The sequence below is a fragment of the Archocentrus centrarchus genome, chromosome 9, assembly GCF_007364275.1.
Source record: "Archocentrus centrarchus isolate MPI-CPG fArcCen1 chromosome 9, fArcCen1, whole genome shotgun sequence".
Lineage (NCBI taxonomy): Eukaryota > Metazoa > Chordata > Actinopteri > Cichliformes > Cichlidae > Archocentrus > Archocentrus centrarchus.
In genome coordinates this window covers 8,684,685-8,706,666 of record NC_044354.1, presented here as the reverse complement: position 1 = coordinate 8,706,666, position 21,982 = coordinate 8,684,685, and the positions used below count along the sequence as shown (strand labels likewise).

The 21,982-nt window shown below is 40.5% G+C and overlaps 1 protein-coding gene across 1 annotated transcript in view; it reads right to left on the bottom strand.

Moving 5' to 3' along the window:
* The window catches only part of efna5b (ephrin-A5b), a 95,042-nt gene extending 74,065 nt beyond the window's left edge, over positions 1-20,977 (bottom strand). Inside the window, exon 1 of the mRNA XM_030737770.1 lies at positions 19,856-20,977. Coding sequence (XP_030593630.1) covers positions 19,856-19,980 — 125 coding nt within the window. The 5' untranslated portion in view covers positions 19,981-20,977. The remainder of the gene's footprint in view (positions 1-19,855) is intronic.
* Between the last annotated feature and the right edge of the window lie 1,005 nt (positions 20,978-21,982).

The following is a 21,982-nucleotide window of genomic DNA, read 5'->3' as shown; positions in this document are numbered from 1 at the left end:
TCATTTGGGTGAGTGGAACCCTTGAGCTTGGGGTTAATTCGTTTTATCACCAAGTTAATTCTGGAGCTTAATTTTCTTTAGAATCAATGAAAAAAACATTTTGTCGTGAAATGCCTGTCATATCCCATCTGTCGCAAAATTACCTATTTTAACTGATGCTTTCATCCAGGCCAAATTGCAATAAATGAGGAGGTGAGTGTACAACATCAAGAGCACTCATCAATAAAACACTGGCTGTCATATCTGTGATTTCTCTTTTATGGCACTTTATTTAACCTTATAATTAGAAAGAAAGACTGTGGCAACAGTACACTTTCTAGCTGAATACAGAGTCGAATGCTGCGTTAACCCAAATATCTGATGAATGCTTAGTCACTTACAACATGTCCTCCGACACACACACACACACACACACACACACACACACACACACACACACACACACACACACACACACACACACACACACACACACACCCCATAATGTCTACGTGGCTCTGTATGATGTCTGTCTGGAGTAGCCCTCAGTGCTGATGCTGCTGTAGCAGCTGTCTGAATCAGCAGGATCTAACACTGACTGACTGAGGAAAGTATAGCCAAACAGGAATCAGGGTTGAAGGTGACTGCTTGTGTACCAAAGTAAATGTACGTCTTTGTGTTTGTACATGTGAACGACTGCTCGAGCTGTGAGTGTGCACAGGTATAATCCGTAATGTGTGCACATGAATGTGAAAATATATGAAAGGTGAAAAGCAAAATAAGGAATAGGGAACCATGTGGGATGAATTAAGCATTTCTTTTGGGGAAAAAAAAATGGAGGTCTTGAAGGCCTGTTGAAAACCTTGGTGTGAACAAAGAGGAACTGTTAGTCACCCTGGCCCCTCCTGGGCTGCCCCTTCCAGTGACATGTAGTGAATCAGAGGCCATTTACACAGAAATAATAGCGTCTCAAATCAGCATTTATTCTAATAGGACTAAATTACTCCTTTTTTAAAGTGAAAAGTCTAACAGGAACCTATTGTATTCTTCTTCATATCCAAAGTTCTTTGTAGAAATTACAATAGCATAGTCCGGCTACTGGGAACATTCTTTAAGCTTTGTTCTGTGATCGTTGTGTTTGTACTGTACACAGATATGGGTGTATCTCTGCTTGTAGCACTGGATAAATATTTGTGTAATTAAATGCCTGTTCAACAGGCATTGCTGCATATCTTTTATGTACATTATTCACGCTAAAAATATATATATATATGCAGTGCAATTTGCAATACAAACTAAAAGGTGACTCAATAAACAGAAAGGTGACCAAGGTCCTTGTCACCTCAAAGGGCCATTTTTCTCACAGATATGGGTCATACTATGTCTCTGTGTGTCTTTTTTTTTCTGTACTGCCTTCTACGAGTACCTTTTTTAAATTCAGTTCATATAACCGCGCACTTTACACTATTAAACCCTCCCACACCCCACCCCCACAGCAGCTTCCAGTGTCTGATCCAGAGACACAGGTCATTTGTCATCAGAGAGGGGAGCTCTATGAAACAGCAAGCCCAGCACGGGCGCTTCACACTGGGCATGACAGCTCTCAATGCTGCTCCTCGAAATCGCTGAATATAGTCAAAAAGCTGAGCAGCAATCAGAAAGAAAGAGAAGCAAAGAGACAAGGGTTGGAGATGTGGTGTCAGTGTTTGCGCAACTGTGCGTCAGCCTGTCCCCGTAGCTGCTTTTCTAGTAAGTGTTCATGTGTTTGGACGTACGTGTGCTTGCCTGTTTCTCCCGGAACAAAGCTCAGCCGGGACAAAGAAGGTTAAAGCAGAGATGAATGCAGATAGAGTCAGCTCTGCACATATAGTGAAGCCTACTCACACACATGTAAACCTTGACATGCACATACACCCACAGACTATGTCCACGCAAGGTACTTTGGTTATAATGGTCTCATGCGCTGTTGTGCGCGTTCACTCTCACTGACCCCATGAGAACCAATATGACTCATTACTTATACACTCCCACATACATGCATTCGGACTCTGATCACAAACATACCCGAGGAGGCGGTGGAGGAGAGAAGGAGGCAAGCAGGACAAGAGGGGAGCAGTAAATGCATTTTCAATCTCTTAACTTTCTCACCTTTCTGCATTATATCCTCACTGTGCAGAGAAAGAGGCACATAAAGCGACTATAATAAAGAAGAAACACAATAGTGAAAGAAAACAGGTAAAAGGATGAACAAATAAGAAAAGTCAACCCCCACTGTGACAGCGTTATAGTGTGTGCTTGTATTTTATCCGAGCGAACATGCAGATACTGTATTGATTTGGGCTGAGAGGGGAAGGCAGTGACAGAGGGGTATTAAATAAAAGAAAGGGGGGAAAGAAAGGATGAGAAAAATCAATTCTCTTTGCCCCCTGAAAAAGAGGAGAGAAAAGAAAACAGAATGGAAGTGAAGGAGAAGGAATGAGATAAAAAAAAAAAAAAAAAGTAGAGTGTTGGTCAGCAAGCCAAGTTGGTTCATTTGAGTCAGGCTGTTATGGTGTGTCTACTTTCTCTGCACCCTTGCCTCAGCCCACACTCCCTGGTCCTTTTGTCACTGGATGCTCTGGTCAGCACATTCTGCCTCTTTGTCTGCAGAACCTTCACCTTTCCTTCTGTTGTCAATAACTGTGTTACTACCAAGGGTGGGAGGAAAAGCACCGAGCCACACTTAGATGCACAAACAGAAACACACACAGTATAAAACACAACACACGCTAACAGACATAGATATAGACAGGTGCACAAGCTCAGCTCACACATGTCCACCTCAATCAGGCTGGAAGCTGAAAAATACTAGTTTTCTGTGTCACCAAATGTCAGAGGTGTGTGCTATGTGTTTATGTAGACGTTGCGTGCCAAGAATCACCCAGACATATCTTTTTGTAGGCCCACCATGTGGCCCACATCACCCCGCCTACATCAGCAATGTACGCCTGACATCACTTATCTACTGGCCACCCTCCTCCCTACACCCTCCCCACTGCACCCAAACACCATCAACGACACGGGACCAGGCAAGCGTGAGAGACGGGCTGGCGATAGACACGAAATGTGGCACGAAATGCAGAAACGGAGCCCCACAGACACACACACATAGTGTAAAGCACACAGACGCCTCAGCCTTCTAGCCAAGCCTAGGCTGTGGTTAACTCCTGGCATGCCATGCAGAAGCAGAGGCAGCTGTTCTCAAGAGGGAAATAGGAGGGAAAAAAAAAAAAAAAAGCTTCCCAGAGTGAAAACAGCTTAGAATACATGCTCACACCTTTTCGAAACAGCAACGTATGTATCAAAGTGCACCACAATCAGTATAAAGGGTGCTACAACTTAAAAACCCCAAAATGATATTTGCATCTTTCGAATGTTCAAAGCAAGTTTCGACAGAATCTTAAAAATGAAATGAGTTCAGCATTCAGTTTTGCCTATTCAGAAAATGAATATAATAACAAGAAAATTACATCTTTATATCTGCAGGTGGGTTTGGATAACCTTTAAATCTGCAGTAGGCAGGTGATCTCCCGCTACTCTGAAACACGTCCCCCTGACCTTCCAATTAGAGCTCACTACCCAACAGCGTCTACACACTAAATCTTCCCACAGGCTGGTGGTTTGGACACCGCTATAAAACAGCCTGCTATAAAATCATTACTGGACTGTAAAATGCTAGAAAAATTCACAATTAAAAGACCAGCAGAGACGCAGAGAAAACAAAGACAGAATGACAGGAATTATTCTGTGTCCAGATATGTGGAAGTAAAACATTTGCACAACACACTCAATATAATACCATGGGGAGACCAGCATGTACTGTACCAAAGTAATGTTCTCTTTGTTGTTTTCAAGGGGGCGGAAAGGGAAAAAAAAAAAATAAAACTGTGAGCTGAGATACAATCAACTCACATTTTGACAGCTGAAGTGTTGATGCAATAATCTTAATGATAAGCTATGACAGGCGAATAACTCCGCGTCACTCGTAAATCAGTTGCCTTTTCTAAGATTCTCATACATCACAGTATACTCTGTAAGTAGATAATGCATCGCTAATCTGAGTTTTGCTGTGGCATTTAATTAATTGGCCACAGACAAAAAGTCTACACGTAATTCACACATTTAAACAAATGTATCAAGTAGACAGCAGTTCATCCTCCATCAGCCATGTGTGAATTTAAACTAAATGCCACCCAAAGGCATCAGCAGTGGCATTTTCTGAAGAGATGTTTGTCTTGATAATACACCACTAAAATTGTGAGGGTTCATCGTGATACAGAATACAGAGAAAATTACATACAGGAACTTTGGCACGGTTTCTGTATGCAGGATACTTGCACATTTACATGTAACTACGCAAAAGCAAATCATTTGTGACGCAACTAATAGTACAGCAGAATGATAACACATCTAACTGCTGTACAATCTAATTAGTGACACCATAATAAGCCATTATATCATATTAATAGCATTACATTAGTGGCGATGGGGTGGGGGCTGATGAGGAGGGCTCATTTCAGACAGAATGTGTAAAAAGGTCACAGAGAAATGATTTATTGGATGCAGTCTCATCGGGTTGGAGGCAGAAATTGTCATCTCAAATTAAAAGCGGAAGTGTAGTGCTTTGTAAGCCGAGTATGAACACAGAGCTGAGATAGTCCCGGTGCATTGTAGGAAGAGGATTCCCTCAGTAAACTTCCCAGTGAGACAGAAAGGGGGAATAATCCATACCTGCCTGTGCTAATAGCAATCCTACACTGGCACACTGAAGCCATAAATAAATAAGCATATGAGCTCTACTAGGCATACTGACCCCTTTACATACGTTACTGCTGAATGACCACAGAGGGCTGCAGCTAGGGTTTCCGCACCTTTGAGCAACGGCGTTATTTGCTAAACACTGTACTGTCGATTGCTTAAGTTTCCTTTAATTAAAACTCTTTCCTCTTTTGGGATATCTAGAAATAAGTCATTAGCATATAAAAGGAGTAATTGGACCAAAAAGTATTTTGTTTCTTGCAATTTCTTTTATAATAAGATATCGACAAGTCTCTTTTTAAGCACTTGTTTTTTTGTTTTTTTTTAAAGACTACAAAAGATGAGAACATTAATTCTACTACAGCAAAAAACAGCTCAATGCATTTAGCCTGTAGGAAGAAAACAATAAAACAAATCAATGGTAAGCTTGTAAATGCTGCAATTTTAGTTTGAAAAGGAGTGTCTAAATTGGAAATAACTGGATAAGTCAGAGATTAACCTCCCTCTATCACTTATCGATCCACATTTATCACTTTTAAATGTGGGTAATTGGGGAGAGTTTGGTACAATCTCTGTCTGCATCTTTATAGAATGGCTCCAGTAGGTGTATGGACCTTAAGTGCACTCATAAATTGGTTTTATTAGTTTCTGAGACATATCGCTGTTAATGTTTCCACTCGACGGCTTTATGGCCACATTGTACTGACTCCGGTGAAAGATACTATCTAACATATTGCAAAACTGATGCTGACCAAAAACATTTAAAATTTTACCACCACATTTGGCACAACTAAAGCTTTATCAGTCCTGGAGAAGAAGAGATAAGAGAATGCTGGAAAGAATACTGGTGTTTGGTGAAAATTACACTGGCCACAATTTGGGCAATTTATTGGCACACATGAAGTAACTGTGCAATTAATTGTTGTGACCAGAGGCAAAAACTCAAATTAATCTGCAGGATGAAGAAGCAATCATAACAAGAACAACATGTAGTACTGCGGTGACATTATGTGTGTAAATGTCTGTGTGAGTAAGCATTAGCACACACCCTGTACAACTCCCTGTATTATTCTCCAGATGTTTTCTTTCACAGCTTCGTAAAAGACTACTGGCATTTAGTCGCCTTTCTATTTCTCCATTATTTCCCATTCTTCCTTCTCACACCATACGATCCCCTCCATCAAAGCAGGCCACTTTGCCAAACATGATCCCTGCCTGTTGTGTATCGGTTTGGTTTCGAGAAGCGGATTAAACAGTTCCCACCAACTCTCTGATGTGGACCTTATCTCAGGTTTCTCCTGACACTGACAGGGCTATGGTGTTATTAAAAGCTAAAGGGCTTTGTTATGGAACACAAAAGTTAGAGCTAGACAGCAGTTAGTAAGGCTTTGTTAAGGGTCACAGAGGTGTTAAACAGGATACACCTGGGGCTATTAACACCTTCACCTGAAACATTCAAACTTCCATGGAAGAGTTCGGTTCCATTAAGCAAATTCACAATGGATAATGTAATGAGGTGGAAAATTTGTAATACTGATGAGTACTTAAAAAAAATTTTTTTTTTAAAAACAGGGAAAAGTTGATTTTTGGAATTGAAAATGAAGATATGCATTCGCAGCGTAATTGAAACAATATCTGGTATAGAGCTATTTTCCCTAGCTTTAACTATTGAGTATTGTCTTTAAACATTTTCAAGAGGTTGACTAAGTCGATTTCTCAATAGATGGCCTCTCTTAACTGTTGGAATTGAGCCAACCATTGCTCTTCTCTTGGGGTTGCTGTTTATCGATCATAGTATCACATGGTTGTAATGTGATGTCAATGCCTGTCTTACCTGTCTGAGCAAGCAGCTATTGAAAAAAGAAAAACTGCTGGATTAGGGCCAAGCAAAAACCAAACCCACGAGAATAAACCTACCACGCAGAACTATTATGAATACTCCTTTTCAATAATTTAAGAGAAAAAGAATAAACCTTATTATTTTGGTAATTAAATTCAGTTTAATGAAATATATTTGCCCACACTGGAGTCCCAGATTAACTCCATATTTTGGGGCAGCTCAGCGTCAGGCCTTGTTACTCAGGATCCCCATCTTTTCGCCCTCCCACCTCCTTTCATCATCCTCTTATCTCCCTCTCCTATCCCCCTAAAGACTAGTCTGGCTGGCCTACACACGCGATCCTCACGCTAGCTGGGCCTAAGCCCCATAAAGGCTAACACAAGCTCAGTGTAAAAACTCCTATAGGGGCCCACCTCCATCCCTCTATCCCCCTTTTCCCTTCTTGTGCTGCCTGACTACACTTTCGCTTCACATTACTTCTGCTTTTCTAACTTTTCCACTTCTGAGCACTATCAATTATGCACTAGAATAACAGTGGGGCCAGACTTGGCAGCAGGACATAAAGGCCGATTATGAGTGTGAATAATTCAGCCATCTTCGTGCCATGTTCCTCTTAACAGTGATACAGGCAGGAAGGCTTTGCTGCTAATGTACGACAGTAGACACAATCTGACCTGGGCCTAATGTAAGGACTGCTCTTTACATCCCAGAGAAAGGGCATAGAAAATGTGACTATAATGCATTATTAAAGCTGCTGCAAACACAATGCCGCTCACAGATTAACAAGTCTGATACCGTCACGGGCCTTGCAAATGACACCTGTCAACCTATTAAAGCAGAAACCCAGAATCCAGGGTCAAACGTATCATGGCATGCAGCTTATAGAAGCAAAAATTAAATACACAAAAAGTTATCAAACCATACGTATCGATGATCATTTATTTAGTTTCAAGAAAACAAATACTTATAGTGGTAGCCATTGTGAATATGTTTGCCTAAAGTGGAATTAGTTAAGCACACAACTTTTCATTGCATTCGGGGTCAAAACATACTACCTATACTTGATTTTTTTTTTTATGAAATCCCGTGCTAAGTACTACTCTTCTTAGAGATCAAAAACACTAATGAATATTTCATCACTCCACCCAAAGCCAAGCATGCACTCTAATCCAATAGGAGAAATATGATGCATCTCATTTCCCACAGGCTAATGGGCTACCACAACTCTGTACCTCATAAAAATATTGCCACTGAAACATCTGCAAAATCTCAGGCAATTTCATAAAATTTCATAATAAACAGAAGGTGATTTTACATTTTCTAGACAAAATAAATAAATCTGGCCAAAATGTTCTGAAAAATATGTAAAAAACTGATGATATTAGGGAGCAATTATTTAATGTAAACAACAAAAGAACAAAAAAAACAAATGAAAAATGAAAAACATAAGTACAGAACTCTGACAGCTTTATTACTGTATATAATATAATATGGGGTTTTTAACAGAATTTAAAAAATTTTTCTGGACAAAATTCTTTAATTTCATAGCAACAACAGCTGCTTTTTTTTGGAAATATATGTATGTTTTCTATAGTCAATATGTCAAAATTCAACTTGTTAAACTCTCTTGCCAGAGGAAAAAAAATGGGATTTGGATAAAAAAATAATTTAAAAAAACTGTAAAATGCGAAATGTCACATAGTATTGGTACTACTTTTAATATTTGAAAAGCTGCTAAGCCAAATACCGTTTTGTTTCTTTTTTAAAAAAAAAAAAAAAAAAAGAGCTGCGCCTTCACTCCCTCCTATTTGTGTTTCCGCTTGCCATGAACGCACTAATCCTGGCTGGAATGTGTCCGGTCGTGGGGTCCTACAGCCCTGAGGAACAGGGCAGCAGGTGAAACTGAACTCTGAAGACTTGTTCTCCCTCCCAGTAGTCTCCAGTAGTTCAACCAGACCATCTGTTACACAAGAACCCAAATGTGCAAAAACAAACACACATTTTTATATATATATATATATATATATATATATATATATATATATATATATATATATATATATATATATATATATATATATATATATATATATATATATATATATATATATATACACACACATACACATACATACACATACATACACACACACATATACACACACACATATATAAATGAGAGAGAGCGCAAGAGCCTTTTGATGCAACGAAAAAAAAAAATCTTTTTATAACAGTCTTCTTAAATGCCTGTACTTCTACACTTGAATTTCAAGCAGATTATTACAGATTATGGATAATTTAATTTGCCTAAGAAGTTTTTTTAATTTTTTAAAATTAAAAATAGACTTTGACATGGCCTCCATCTATATACTTCTTTGTGTCTCACTAGTGTCATATTTTTATTTCATGAAGCTTTTTTTTTTCTTTAATCTCAAACACACACACACACACACACAAACACAATCACTGCTGGAAGCATAGACATGGAAGCAGGAGGGGCTGGGGTAAGGGTTTTTTTTTTTAAAGATGGGGGGGGGGGGGGGGGGGGGGGGGGCGGAGTAGAGAGTGGAGGCGACTGTCACTCAAGTGCTGCAGCCACAACATGGAGCCTAATGCTGACAGTGGGCATGCTGGGTCACCTCAGCAGGACCCCAAGACCCTAGTACAGTACAGTTAAAAATCTGTTAATCCCAGAGACAGGAAAGAGGGGACAATATGGCACAAAGAGCAAAAGAGCGGGAGTAAATCTATTGGCCTATTCCAGGGATACATGGCAGGATAAGGAAGACAAAAGGAGCAAAGTGTTAAGGGTGAAAAAAATGCCCATATGAACTAGCTACCTTTAAAAAAAAACAAAAAACATCTGGAACCCTGCCAAAAGCATCAAAACCCATGTCCATTATTGCCTCAACAGTTAGAAAGTAAGTGATGACTGATCCAGTTTGGTATTGTTTTGATTCTCAAAGCTTAACAGCGAGATTAAGGACATTAAAAACTTTTGTATGCATGACTATCCTGAAGAAAACACACACACTCCTGAGGATGTAGCCATAGGCAGCGCTCATCACCTCTGTTTATCTGGAGGGCTTAGGCCACTTTGGGGACTCCCCTTAAGTCTCACTTATCTCATTAGACCCTTAAAACTGATTAATATGAATGCCAGCAGAGGCCAGCTCAAGGCATTCCTAAGAAAGGAGGGAAGGAGGAAAAGAGAAGAGATGGATTGGGGGGGGGGGGGATTTTTTAGAGGAAGGGGGTTTTTGTGTCTCCGGACAATGAGCTGATGGCTTTTTAAGCCTCTCAGTGGCTCTGGGTTAATACCCAGGGCTGCAGTCATGGGATAGGCCGCGGATCAAAGGCTGCTGCACTCTGAGGCTCGATGCTTGGTGATTTAAAGGAAGAAAATAAACAAGCTGAATAAATACCACATCTCCTGCAACTTGAACCTTGCTAAAGAAATAATGAACTACCCTTCCAAATCAGAGCGGTAAATGTGCATATGTGTCTGTCGGTCTATGTTCTTTCGGGTGTCATATTTGGTTATGTGGGATAGTGTTCAGAATAAGCCAGACCAGTCAAAGCTGGGCACCGATGAGAGGAGGAGGAGGATGAAGATGGGATTCATCACACATTCAGGGGATCAATCACTTTCTCTTCAGGGAAAAAAAACAAACAAACAAAAAAAACAGAAAAAGTACAGTACAGTTTCACACAGACATACCAACCGCCACACAAACAAAAAGCGGCACACACGCACAACACAATGCAACTTCACAAAATGGGAAAACTATCAAGCAGCTCTCTGAGGAGCAGGCTCGGAGAATTGGGTCAAGAATAGTGCTGCGCTCTGCTGTAGTAGTATGTGTTTCTGCTGCTTCATTAAAGCAGGCCTCGAAGCAGAGGTCGTCTCAGGATAACTGCACGCTAACAGAAACGTAAGCATGCGCACAAATAGCTGTGTGTCCATACAAGTAAAAAGAAACAGATAGCCACAAACACAAAACGCACACTCGTCGGAGCATCAGAGCCAAATTCAGCGGAGGATGCTAGACTTAGTTCAGTGTTACATATTTTTTTAAGTATGATTTATTAACTGCTTGATTCTAGATTCTCCTTAAAGTTTGGATCAGACATCAGCATCTGTTGCCTCATAAAAAGCTTGGAGCCAAGAGGGTACAACTGCAAAAAAAAAAAGAGCTTTTAATGTAAGTAGTGGCGGCGGTGGTAGTAGCAGCAGTAGTAGTAGTAGTGGTGGTAGTAGTAGTGGTAGTAGAAGTGATTGAAGTTCAGTTTGGCTTTTTTTTTTTTTTTTTTTTTTTTTTTTTTTTTTAACAAGGAAGTTTGAAAAATGTAGCATGATAGCTCTTTCATTTGCTCCATTTTTATTAGTCTTACTAGACTTATTAATCCTCCAAAGTGAGGCAGCTAGAGAGACAAATATGAAGAGATTTCTTCCAAAATTAGATACCTACCATTTGAATTACAATCATGCATAATTATCCACACTATTCACCACAGCCGCTGCTTTTAAAGTACATCTACTTCTGAGGACGAAAACTGCTCGTTCTTATTGTACCAATTTGTCTCCACAGCAGATATCTACCATTTTGGAACGAAACCCTCCATTAAGCTGCTACATTGCACACACCCTGGCATTCTGACTGTGATACATGCTTTGCAATGAAAAATGCACTTTCAAGGGCACAGCGTGTAATGTGTCACAGTAGTTAAGAATAAGATGCAACTTAGTACCACAGCACCAACTCCCAAGTAAACACAACCCTGTGTGTGGGAGTCTTTAGTGTCAGAGGAAACAAAGCAGGGGTCTAAACCTGAGCAGGCTTAATCCTCTCTGTAGAAAACAGCCACGGTGTCACTAAACCCAAACCATAACGACAACATCTCCTCAGGGTGAAGACCCAGAGTCTAGCCCCAGGAGAACTACCACCAACCAACCAACCAACCATAGCCACCACCTGGAAGGCAGACACAGCCAGCGAGCTGCATGGATCTTTAAAACATGGCAAGGCCAGACAAGGAACTGGGGGGCAAGAGGGTGAATGAGGTTGACGGTGTGGAGAGAAGATGGGTAAGGACATTTGGAAATGAGAGAGAATGCCACACACACACACACACACACTGTGTCACCCCTGGCTACTACTACTACATACCCCCCCCCCCCCCACCTAGCCGAGTGTCTGGCACTTGCATTATACTCTTCTCCTTTTTTCTGTCCAGAAGCATACTACTACTTCAACTCCTCGCGCGCTCTTTCTCCTTGCCATTCATATGATTCTCCCTCACTCCTCTCCTTTGGCCTCCACCCTCCCACCCCCCCGATTAAAAGGCATGTGCTACTTTCAGCCCTGGCTATGTGGAGTGGACAGAGAGAGCAGAACAATGGCTGCCTTTCAGTCTCACAGCCCAGCACTGGGGGGGGGGGGGGGGGGGGCTGCTAGCTGCTTTTCTCTAATGTCAATTCAAACAAGCTAATGCAGCTAGCTTATCATTGTCATGTCTTATTACAACTGCTTACTTAAAAACAGCATTATGTGACTGTTAATATCTATGCATGTAGAAACTTTACAAAGAAGTATTATATCTGTGTGTGCATATATATTATACACAAACAAACAAACAAACAAGGCCCAAGAATTGGTGTTTTGACCTATATTTTGTTCACTTTTTCATGACAATGTAAACAAAAAGGAACTCAATGAAACCACAAGAAGCTGCATCAGCCAGTTAAAAATAATCACCACATGCAGGTGAATGAAGGTGATAACACCATCTCAACTTAAAGTTGTATTTTATATTTGCAATTTTTTTATTTTTTATTTTATTTTTTTTTTTTTTGGGGGGGGGGGGGGGGGGGGGGGGTGTATAAAAGTCAGCAAATAAACCAAGAGGATTGTGTCAATACCAAAGGGAAAGAAGACCACACAATTGTACAAACCCGCTGTGTGTTTCTCAGTCTGTCTGTGAAGACAAATTACCTCATGAGTCATTTACAACTAGCTACAACCCGTCAATTAGGTCTTTATTCACAGGCTTGAGATGTGTTCTCTTCTGGGATCTATTCTCCACACTGCTGCCCAGCTAGAAAAACATCCAGTCACTCCCCCGCAGCACCCCAAGTTAAATAAGGAAAACGGCAGCGTACAGTCCGAAGCCAGTCTACCATGAAAGGAATTATCTGTGGAAAATGTGTCTGGCAAAAACCGAACAGTCTCAATCGCTCCCATCACATTTTCCAGTTAAAATAGTGATGGGTGATTAAAAAAAAATAAAAAAAATTTTTAAAAAGTGAAATAAAGAAAGAAACCCATCAGCTGTTTTGTCCATACACACGTGCCCGTGTAGTTCCTGTAAAAATAATATGAATTTGACAGTAAATGAGTTTAACAAGATCAAATACAGAAAGTAGAAAGTGCTGGTCTATATTATTTATATCAAGTAAATATATGTACCCTTCACTTAAAATGTTTTTCACTAGATCAGAGGGCACAGAGGCTGTCCCACCTCTCTCAGTAGCGCCCCTTTCTGGTCAGGGGAGATAGACCAATCAAGTGCTACAACAGCTGCTCGCAGGCCTCCATCTTACGGATGAGCGCAGAGGACGTGAAGAAGGATATGGTTAAGCGCCATTTTCAGCTATGAATGAGGATCTATAATAAACAAGTGAGCTCTCTGGATTGGTGTTTCAACCCTCATCAGGATGACAGCAATCACTTATCACTGTTCCTAAAAGGTATTATTAATATATATTTTTGGTTCTATGTTTACTTTAATCATTTTAACCATAAATTAACCTAAGTTGTTTACAGTAAGAATACAGCTTTGGATTGGGATGACATGAAGTCACTTTAGGGGAAAAAAAAAATAAAGATAAAGAAAAAAAAAAATCTGTGACAGTGTGAGCAGGGATAGCGGGAGAAAAAAAAAAAAAAAAAAAAAGACAGCCCATGAATAAACAAACATGTGCATCTAGTAGAAAAGCAACACAGTAACAAAAAAGGAAGCTTTTTTACTGTTTCCATGACAGAATATAAGTCTTGCATCAAGCGTTGCACATGTGGAAGTTGCATAAGCTGGTAAATACTTTATTGTTTCCAAGTACAACTATACTGACTGTTCCCCCATGGGTTGAATGCCAACGTTTGAATGAGGGCTGAAAAACAGATCACTCAGCTGATAGCACTGTTTCAGCACACCATCTGACCTTGGAGTGACTACTGTGAAAACAATTACCTGGACATTAATGGGTGGTTCTCTGGGCAAAGGAGGGAATTATGTCCATCAGAAATGATGTTGCTACAGTATCCAAGATTTTTATATTTTTAAGAAATCTTGCCCACTTTTTGGTAAATAACCTAATATTCAAAGGTGGTATTTTTACAGCTTTTAGTAATATTTCGAACTTGGTCAAGGTCATTAAGCATGAGTTTTCATTATATATATATATATATATATATATATATATATATATATATATATATATATATATATATATATATATATAGCAGGATTAGCATACCCAAGACTACAGTCTAACCAGTCACCCCCGACGACAGGGCTGCTTCTGTCCGCTGCATAGCGTCTCCACAAGGGTCACGGCCAAGAGTCCTACCCCTCTTCCACTGCTCACTGAAGAACAGCTGCTCTGCCAAGCACATTGACTAAGCATTGACTACTGCCTGCTGGGCTCATTTTCTAGTTAATAGAAAAAAAAATCTAATTTAAATGGAAAATGCATTTACATGTCTGGTGAGAAAATACTAAATTTAAACTGAATAAAAGTATTATACTGCCCAACACTATCATTACAATTTGCTGGTTTTCTATCCTGTGGGTTTTTTTTTTTTTTTTTTTGGTCTTTATTCTCTGCCTCGATCTCTTTGTGTCCCCCTCCACTCGCTGTCCCTGCAGCTCTGCTGGTGGTTGTGCTTGCCAATGCCACAGGCATTAAAAAAAAAAAAAAAAAATGACAGCGCAAGGGGTCATTAACAAGAACTAATCAGCCCACAGACAGAGAGACGGAGGGAGTGAAAGAGAGCTAGAATAGAGGAAAGAGTAAAACACAGAGAGAGTCAGGATAAAAACGATGAGGGAGTTAGCAGCAACTAAAACAGGGCCAAAAATCAAAGGCAATATCAACTTGACTTTAAAAATTCCAGGTTTTCAGAATTTGTAATAATATGAATGATAATATAAAATTTCCCTATGTGTTAAAGACCAACAGCTGTATAGACTATAACTTTCCAACTCCATACATATGGGCTTTACTATAAAATTGGGTTTTACGCCTACATGCAGTACATGCAAGCACAGACTGATAATACATATATTCATGACCCACCAGTCTACGACAGTTAACAAGAAGTCAGAAGCAGAAAGCTGTGATTATTGCAGCAACTAGGAATATGAAGAAAAGGAAATAAGCCCTTTATGACCTTTATGGCTCATTTAGCACACACACACACACACACACACACACACACACACACACACACACACACACACACACACACACACACACACACACACACACACACAAAGACAAAGATGACAGCAACAAAAGCAAGCTAATACCAGCAACAACACTACTATATATAGGTCTAAAGCAGCTTGTTAGAAAATTCCATTAGTTGAGCTACAAATTATGCAGCAAAATACAAATCACCTTGAGCAATTTGCATGACCACAACCGCATCAAACTGTTTATGGTAATAACACCTTCCACTTCAAGGAGAGTTCCAGTTCCTACTTTGTCTGTTGCAAGCCAACTTTCTGCTTCGTTATTCCTCTCTGTATGTGTGTGACCTCTCCCTGAGCTCCTCTCAGAGTGTGCCTGACCTCTGCATGTCTTTCTCCACCATCAACCGTGGAGGGACTCCGAAAATATCTAATTGTATTCATTCATTTTCTGCGCCTGGCAAGAAGAGACAGAAAAAGAGGAAGAAAGGGAAGGAGGGAGAGAGAGAGAGAGAGAAAGAGACGGAGAGAGCCAGCGAGCAGAAAGGCAGCACGGGATCAAGCCAAGGAGGGATATGAGGAAGAAGAAAGGACGGAGGGGGAGAATGGAAGTGAAAGCTATCTCTTCGGTATTACAGCTGAGACATCATTAGAGTGCTGTCCTGTCCCTTATTGGAATAAATGCTCACAAGCAAAGACAGTTAGTGAGATAGCAGAAGCCAGAATCCACAGAGAGAAATGTTATTTCAAACTAATGGAACTCTTTCAGATAAAACTTTAGAGAACTCCTAGAAGAAACATCCTCTAAATGTTAAAACTCTAAATTAAGTTATTATGAGAAAATATAAAAGAAAACCATGAGCCATGAAAAAGAGAAAGTTTAGATGTGCCACAGAGAGAGAGAGAAATGAAAAGATAAAAGGTGTTATTCAGAAAAACAATGCAGTTAGCAAGTTTCTGGTCTCGTGCTGTGGCCGTAAGACACAACGGTGGAACGAAGCCAACAAAACGGCAAGGAAACCCCCCTTCAGCCTCGACCCAAATCAGGAACAACACAAACACCCAGCAGAAATTGCTGTGGCATGCCTAAAACAAATAGCTATAAACTAATAATAATGTATAATTTACCTATAATTTCAAATACAGGAAACCTACTGAAGAAAATACAAACTTAAAAATAAATAAACATTTTTTTAAAAACTAACAGAAAGTCTAATTTCAAGTATAAAAACTTCCAATCTGAGGTTCCCCGTCTGACGTTACTGTCGGTCTGTAAGCGGGTCTACCGCAGCGTGCTTTGTATATCAGCGACTGAAACAAAAGCATAAATAACTGTTTAAAGCTCGAGCCCTTTCACTTTTTCCATTTACATCTACCTCAACTGAAATCAGATAAATTCATGTTTACTTTCTTGCGGACAGTTTCAAATTCAGTGAAGTTCGACAGAAACAGATGTGGCAGACATTTCGAGTGAAGCTGCTTCACCTGGCACTTCCACGCAGGAGCTTTCTCTAGAAGAATTATTTCTGTGTATTTCAAGTGATTAAGTAAGCAAGCAGAGCGTAACATATTGCGCACACTGATGTGAAACATCCAATTTGGGTACAATAAATTAAAAGCAAAAGAGATTTTATGACAAAACCCAACTCAAACCATAGTTTTAGTGTGATGGATCATCTAGCTCGGGCAATTTTGAAGTCTGAGGAAGCTGCAGTTTCATACAGGGCAAAAAGGAGTGGCAACAAATGGCTTTTTCTGTAGGTAGTAAAACAAGCCCTGAATGATTGTGGTCAGATACCAGCAGCTAACAATGTGAAATGATTCAAACTTGTGAAAAGAAAAACAAACAAAAAAAACACTGAAATGATTTCTTATGCTACCTTCTAACAACATTTCTGACAAATTACAAGCTGATACCTGTAAATGAATTAGAAAGTAACGTGCGAATGAGTCTGTCTGTGATCAGGTGCGCTTTAAATTCTTTCAGTGTTAGTATGAAACTCAGAACAAAGGCAGACGCACACAAGTTTCATTACCATGCCACACCAGCTTTCTACGGTAATGCATGAGGAAAGGGACTCAATATTTATTAACTGAGTCATCAATAAGACAAGTTTGCCATCTCTGCCGCTCTCCTTTTCTTCACTGATTTTAACATTACCTTTCTGGCTTCCTGCCTCAGACCTGCAGGGGTGAGAGTCAAACAAACTCTATTTGGAGTAAGCAGAACAGAGTGACTGGTGTTCGCATGAAAACCTGTTTCCTTTCCTCGGGCAAGAAAGAGCTTCAGAAACAGATGAGATGCAGGAAACTATCTATTCCTCTGATTTTACAGGGGACTCGAATACATGCATCACAACAATCTCACCATTTCTTGTTTGCTGTTCCTATGTCAGATCAAAGATCAAAAGTAGATTTACATACATTTCCTTTTCTTAACTACACGTTACCTTCTTTCCTTTACCGAAAACGAGAAAACTTGTCAGCACATCTGGAAAATATCAAGTTAACAGAGCGGCAAGTCAAATCAAAACTGTTTTGTTGGGAAAAAAATGTGCAGACTAATGAAAGTGTGCCTATCAACAGCAGAAATCAAACGTTAACTCGGAACTGTGTTTGCTTCTACTGAAGAAAGCGCTCCACAAATAAACAGGCAGGGTAAGCTGGAACAGGGACCGAGACCACAGCAGTCACGGTCTATGGTATATCAGGCCGAGAATCTACACACCGCGCTAGACTGGCCCCGACTTCAGGAGAAAGCTTACAGTCAACCCTCCGTCTGTAACCCTGACCACTAATTGTTTCAAGCAATAAATCATGTTTTCCCAAATTTCAAACTGAATGTAAATAGTTGTGCAACAAATTCAGCATATGCTATTAATGGCTTTGCGCTGAGCATTTTATTCAACAAATACTAAGTGCCATTGGCAGTTGAGTGAAATCTCTCTGCAAACTCAACCAGCAGCATTTAGACTTAATAAGCCTGGGACAAGGCTGTACAGTTTAACTCCATAAGGGACTTTTAGTGGGAAATGCTGTCTCAACGAATGTGCACAGTGTACACTGAGGTTAACTCAAAGCTGCCCGAGCAGAGAAGTTCCTGTCTCGAGGACTGCAGCACTTTGGAGAAACTTTTATTTTAACTTTGCTGAAGTTCTCTGGTGGGGCTGATCTACGTTCTCACCTGAAAACTGATCTTTGGTGAATCTAATTGTGTTGAATACATAAGTATCTTTATTTCCCTAAAATGAAAAGTGAAAAGCACCTCTTTTCACTTCTACAACTTTGGGCAACAGTTAAATTAACAGTTCAATTTTTTTTTTTGAGACATTCAAACAAGATGGTATGCCTCTAAAGTCAAATGTAACAACTCATCCTCACATTTATGGGGGGGAAAAGGAGTACATTTCAAAGAAAACTTTTAAAAAGATAAACTTTTGGTTTCCACACTAAATAGCCATCTCTACACTAAGGGAAATTAAACCTTTTACGGATTACGCACCATTAATTAGGATTCTTGGGTTTAATTTTAGCAAAACATCTGTCATTTATTCTCTAAAAGCTTGAAAAGTATGCTGCTTAATTTTAATATGCTTTATTTACTGTTTCAGTGTAATAGGTCCACACATACTACACTTCAAGCTTGCACATGAAAAATAGGGAAAATATAAATGTATACATTCCAAATTATACCCTGACTGTAAAACATATGAACTTAAGCAAAATTAATAACATTTCGCTTAATTTTCCAGCACCCCTTAAAGGTGATCCCAGAACCATTTGAATTATCAGCAACTAAAAGAAAATAAAAACTTGGGCAATTAGAAGTTAGAAACGCTGAAAACTCAAAAGAAAAAAAAAAAAGTCAAAACTCGCGATAATATGCAACTTAGGCTTTAGTTGACTGTGTTTTTATTATTCAAAGGTGTCACTGTCATTTTTCTGCTGGTACCTCTGTGCTTACGAAGCACTCCTTTAGGTACTTTTGGACGTGTTAATGTCGCCGTTTTCATCTAGATAACATCATGGTAACTGTGCTGAAATATGAGAATGGGGTTCTTTAATATTGACTTACTCTTATGGGCTGCTTTTAGCACCTAAAGTTTCCTTATTGTGACGAAGTCACGATAAATGCCGCAAACGCACAGGCGACAGGCAGACGCTCTGCTCCGTAGCACACAGTTTGGAGACGTTTGGCCTGTTTGTGCCGTTACGAATCACTACAGATGGAGTTTTCCGAATATAACCAACACTTGCAATCTAAAGTGAGAAAATTAATTACCATATTTTGTAGGTAAATTGACTTTTCGGATTTGAGCTGAGACTAATAAGATACAGGTGTTAATGGCTCCAGTGGGGTCCTGTCAAGCTCAGCTTGAGTCCCTCGAACAGAGAAAGAACATAAGATAATGATAGTGATTGTATAGCACTGTCCTTCTGCCTACAAATGGGCAAATAGTTAATTTGCTGACAGCGGATGAAGCGAAGGAACACCCGGCTTTACAGGTTATGCCCGGGCCTTGTTACGCACCGTTTTAATCTATAGTTTCTCGGGAGGCACGCTTTTATGAGCAGCCTCACGCTGAAAATAAGACACAGCGGTCTTTTCCTATCCTCGTTTGTAGCATTTACCTACAGCTACTGGCACTATGCCCTCACTGCGGAGAATAAACACTGATGTGATCCGGCAAACCTTGTTCGTACATAAGAGAAGGAACATCGCCGTCTCTCCGCGGTAAACCTGCCCGGTGTGAAGCCACTTACTTGCTGTTGGTTCGGTTCCAGAAGACAGCGTAGCGGTCGGCCACCACTTTGGAGCTTGGCTCCTGGCTAAATACACACATCAACAGCACCAAGCAGACGAACAGAACCATTTCCACTTGCAGCATCACTACAGCAAAACTTCGGCACGTATTCCTCTTCAGCTTGGGTCAGTCAGTCAACTTGCACGGGCGTTTCAACCGGGACAGGTGATGAGTCTCATTCACATGTGGCCGCGTGTTTCTGGCGCAGTTTGTGAATACTAAACAAATACAAATGCGCACAACATAGAAAACGACGGGGAAACCATTAATGACACTTCGGACGGCACTTGTTCAGGTCGATGGAAACGTGAAGTTAGAAAAGCGACACGTTTCTCTCTGACGCAGAGCGAAAGTCCAGATGAATCATAAGCTTTATTTGAAGGTTGGCAACTCTAACAAATCCGTATCAGGGTGACAAAATATCTCTCCATCTACTGCACAAACAGTGATCAGCAAATACAGGCACGAAAGCGCAGCACAACAGGCAGTGTCTTCTGTGGTGTGATCGTGTTCCCCTCTGCAGGGAGCTACTGGATGTAGCCTGTGTCAGGGCAAATGACAACTGCTCAACACTTATTCTTACTCCAAACAGAAAGCGCAGGGGATTAGTCAGCCCAAGATATGATGGAGAAAAAAGAGAGGGGGGATCAATGTGTCCGGTGACGCTGTAAGACGCACGTCAGATGTTCATGTTTTCCAGGCAACTTTTTAAAGCCATACAGTCAGCCAGTCACTGCGAAATGAATGGGAATGTTGGATTCGGTCTTCTGTTTCCAGCGTAAAAAAGAATGTTATCCTTTCGTGGCGATTTACCGGGTGTGACACGGTCGAGGCGGGGAGGAGTCCTTCTCGGTGTCGGAAAGGACAGAGTTATGTTTTCTCGTGCGCTTCTGTCCGTGGAGACGTTTGTTTATGCCCGCATCCCAAACTGTCCTCCTCATATATAAGCCATCGTGCGACGTGCAGGACTGAAAAAAATACTGCGTTCTCCCATGAGCGCGCTATGAAGTCTTCCTCTTTCTTGTGTTTGGGTTTCAAACGCCGGGACACGCAGGAAGGTGAGGGCACAAGCGAGCAGCTTGAGACGCCGAGTGAGAGAGTGGGTTTGGTTACGGCGGAGCGGGGGACAGTCCCATTGGTTTGAAATTATTTGAATGGGCGTCTCTCGAACAAAGCCAAGCCCCTCCCCCCACCTAAAACCGAGCTAATTCAATTACCGAAAGGTAGAGCTGGAAGGGGACATTGAAAGAGGTGCACACAGCTGGGACAGTGACCGCTTTAGATATTCCACTGTCAGCTCCGCTTGATAGGTGCGCTCGGCGCTATTTAATTACATGCAAACGGAGGCAGCGGACCAAAGAAGACCATGGGCTCCAATTACACTCTCATTTCAATTTAACTCATATTTTTTTTTCTTTTAACAAGAGGAAGCCTGTAATGAGGTAATACACAAAATGTTAACATAAGAATACTTTATGGATGTATAAATATATTAGGTTCTATAAGGAAAAGGATAATTAATATTAAATGGTCTTTTCCTTGCAGTTTTATTGCCCATTCATCTAATTAAAAAAAAAAAAAAATTTTTAATACTGTATTTAATTTCAACGATTTTACCTCCACAAAGATCAGCTCTGCACAGGGAGTTTAAAGGAGGAAGGCAGCGACACTTCTCAGCCCTCTGTGTGATAGCACAGTGCAGAGAGATGATGGCCATGCCCGTGCAGATGTAGCGGAGCAGCCTGTTGCTAGGAGCGGACTGAAGCGGTTCGAGGCGCTGCTCCAGCGCCCAGACGCCCCGCAGTGGCGAGTCCCTGACTCAGCCAAGGACAAATTCAAGCTCGAGTGCACCAGGGGAAGCGCGTCTGTCATCGACTTAATCAGACAAATGCTCACAAGGAGGATTTATGAAACTTTAGAAAATAAGCTGTAGGCCTAAACTCAGATGGGACATCCGCAGCGAAAATCATGTGTAATATGAATAGCCTTTAGACGCAAGAGTTATGGGGTGAAATAACAGTGATGTGGACATTTGGAGTTATTTTAAATAGTACTAATGTTAAAAAACAAAAAAACATATCAACTT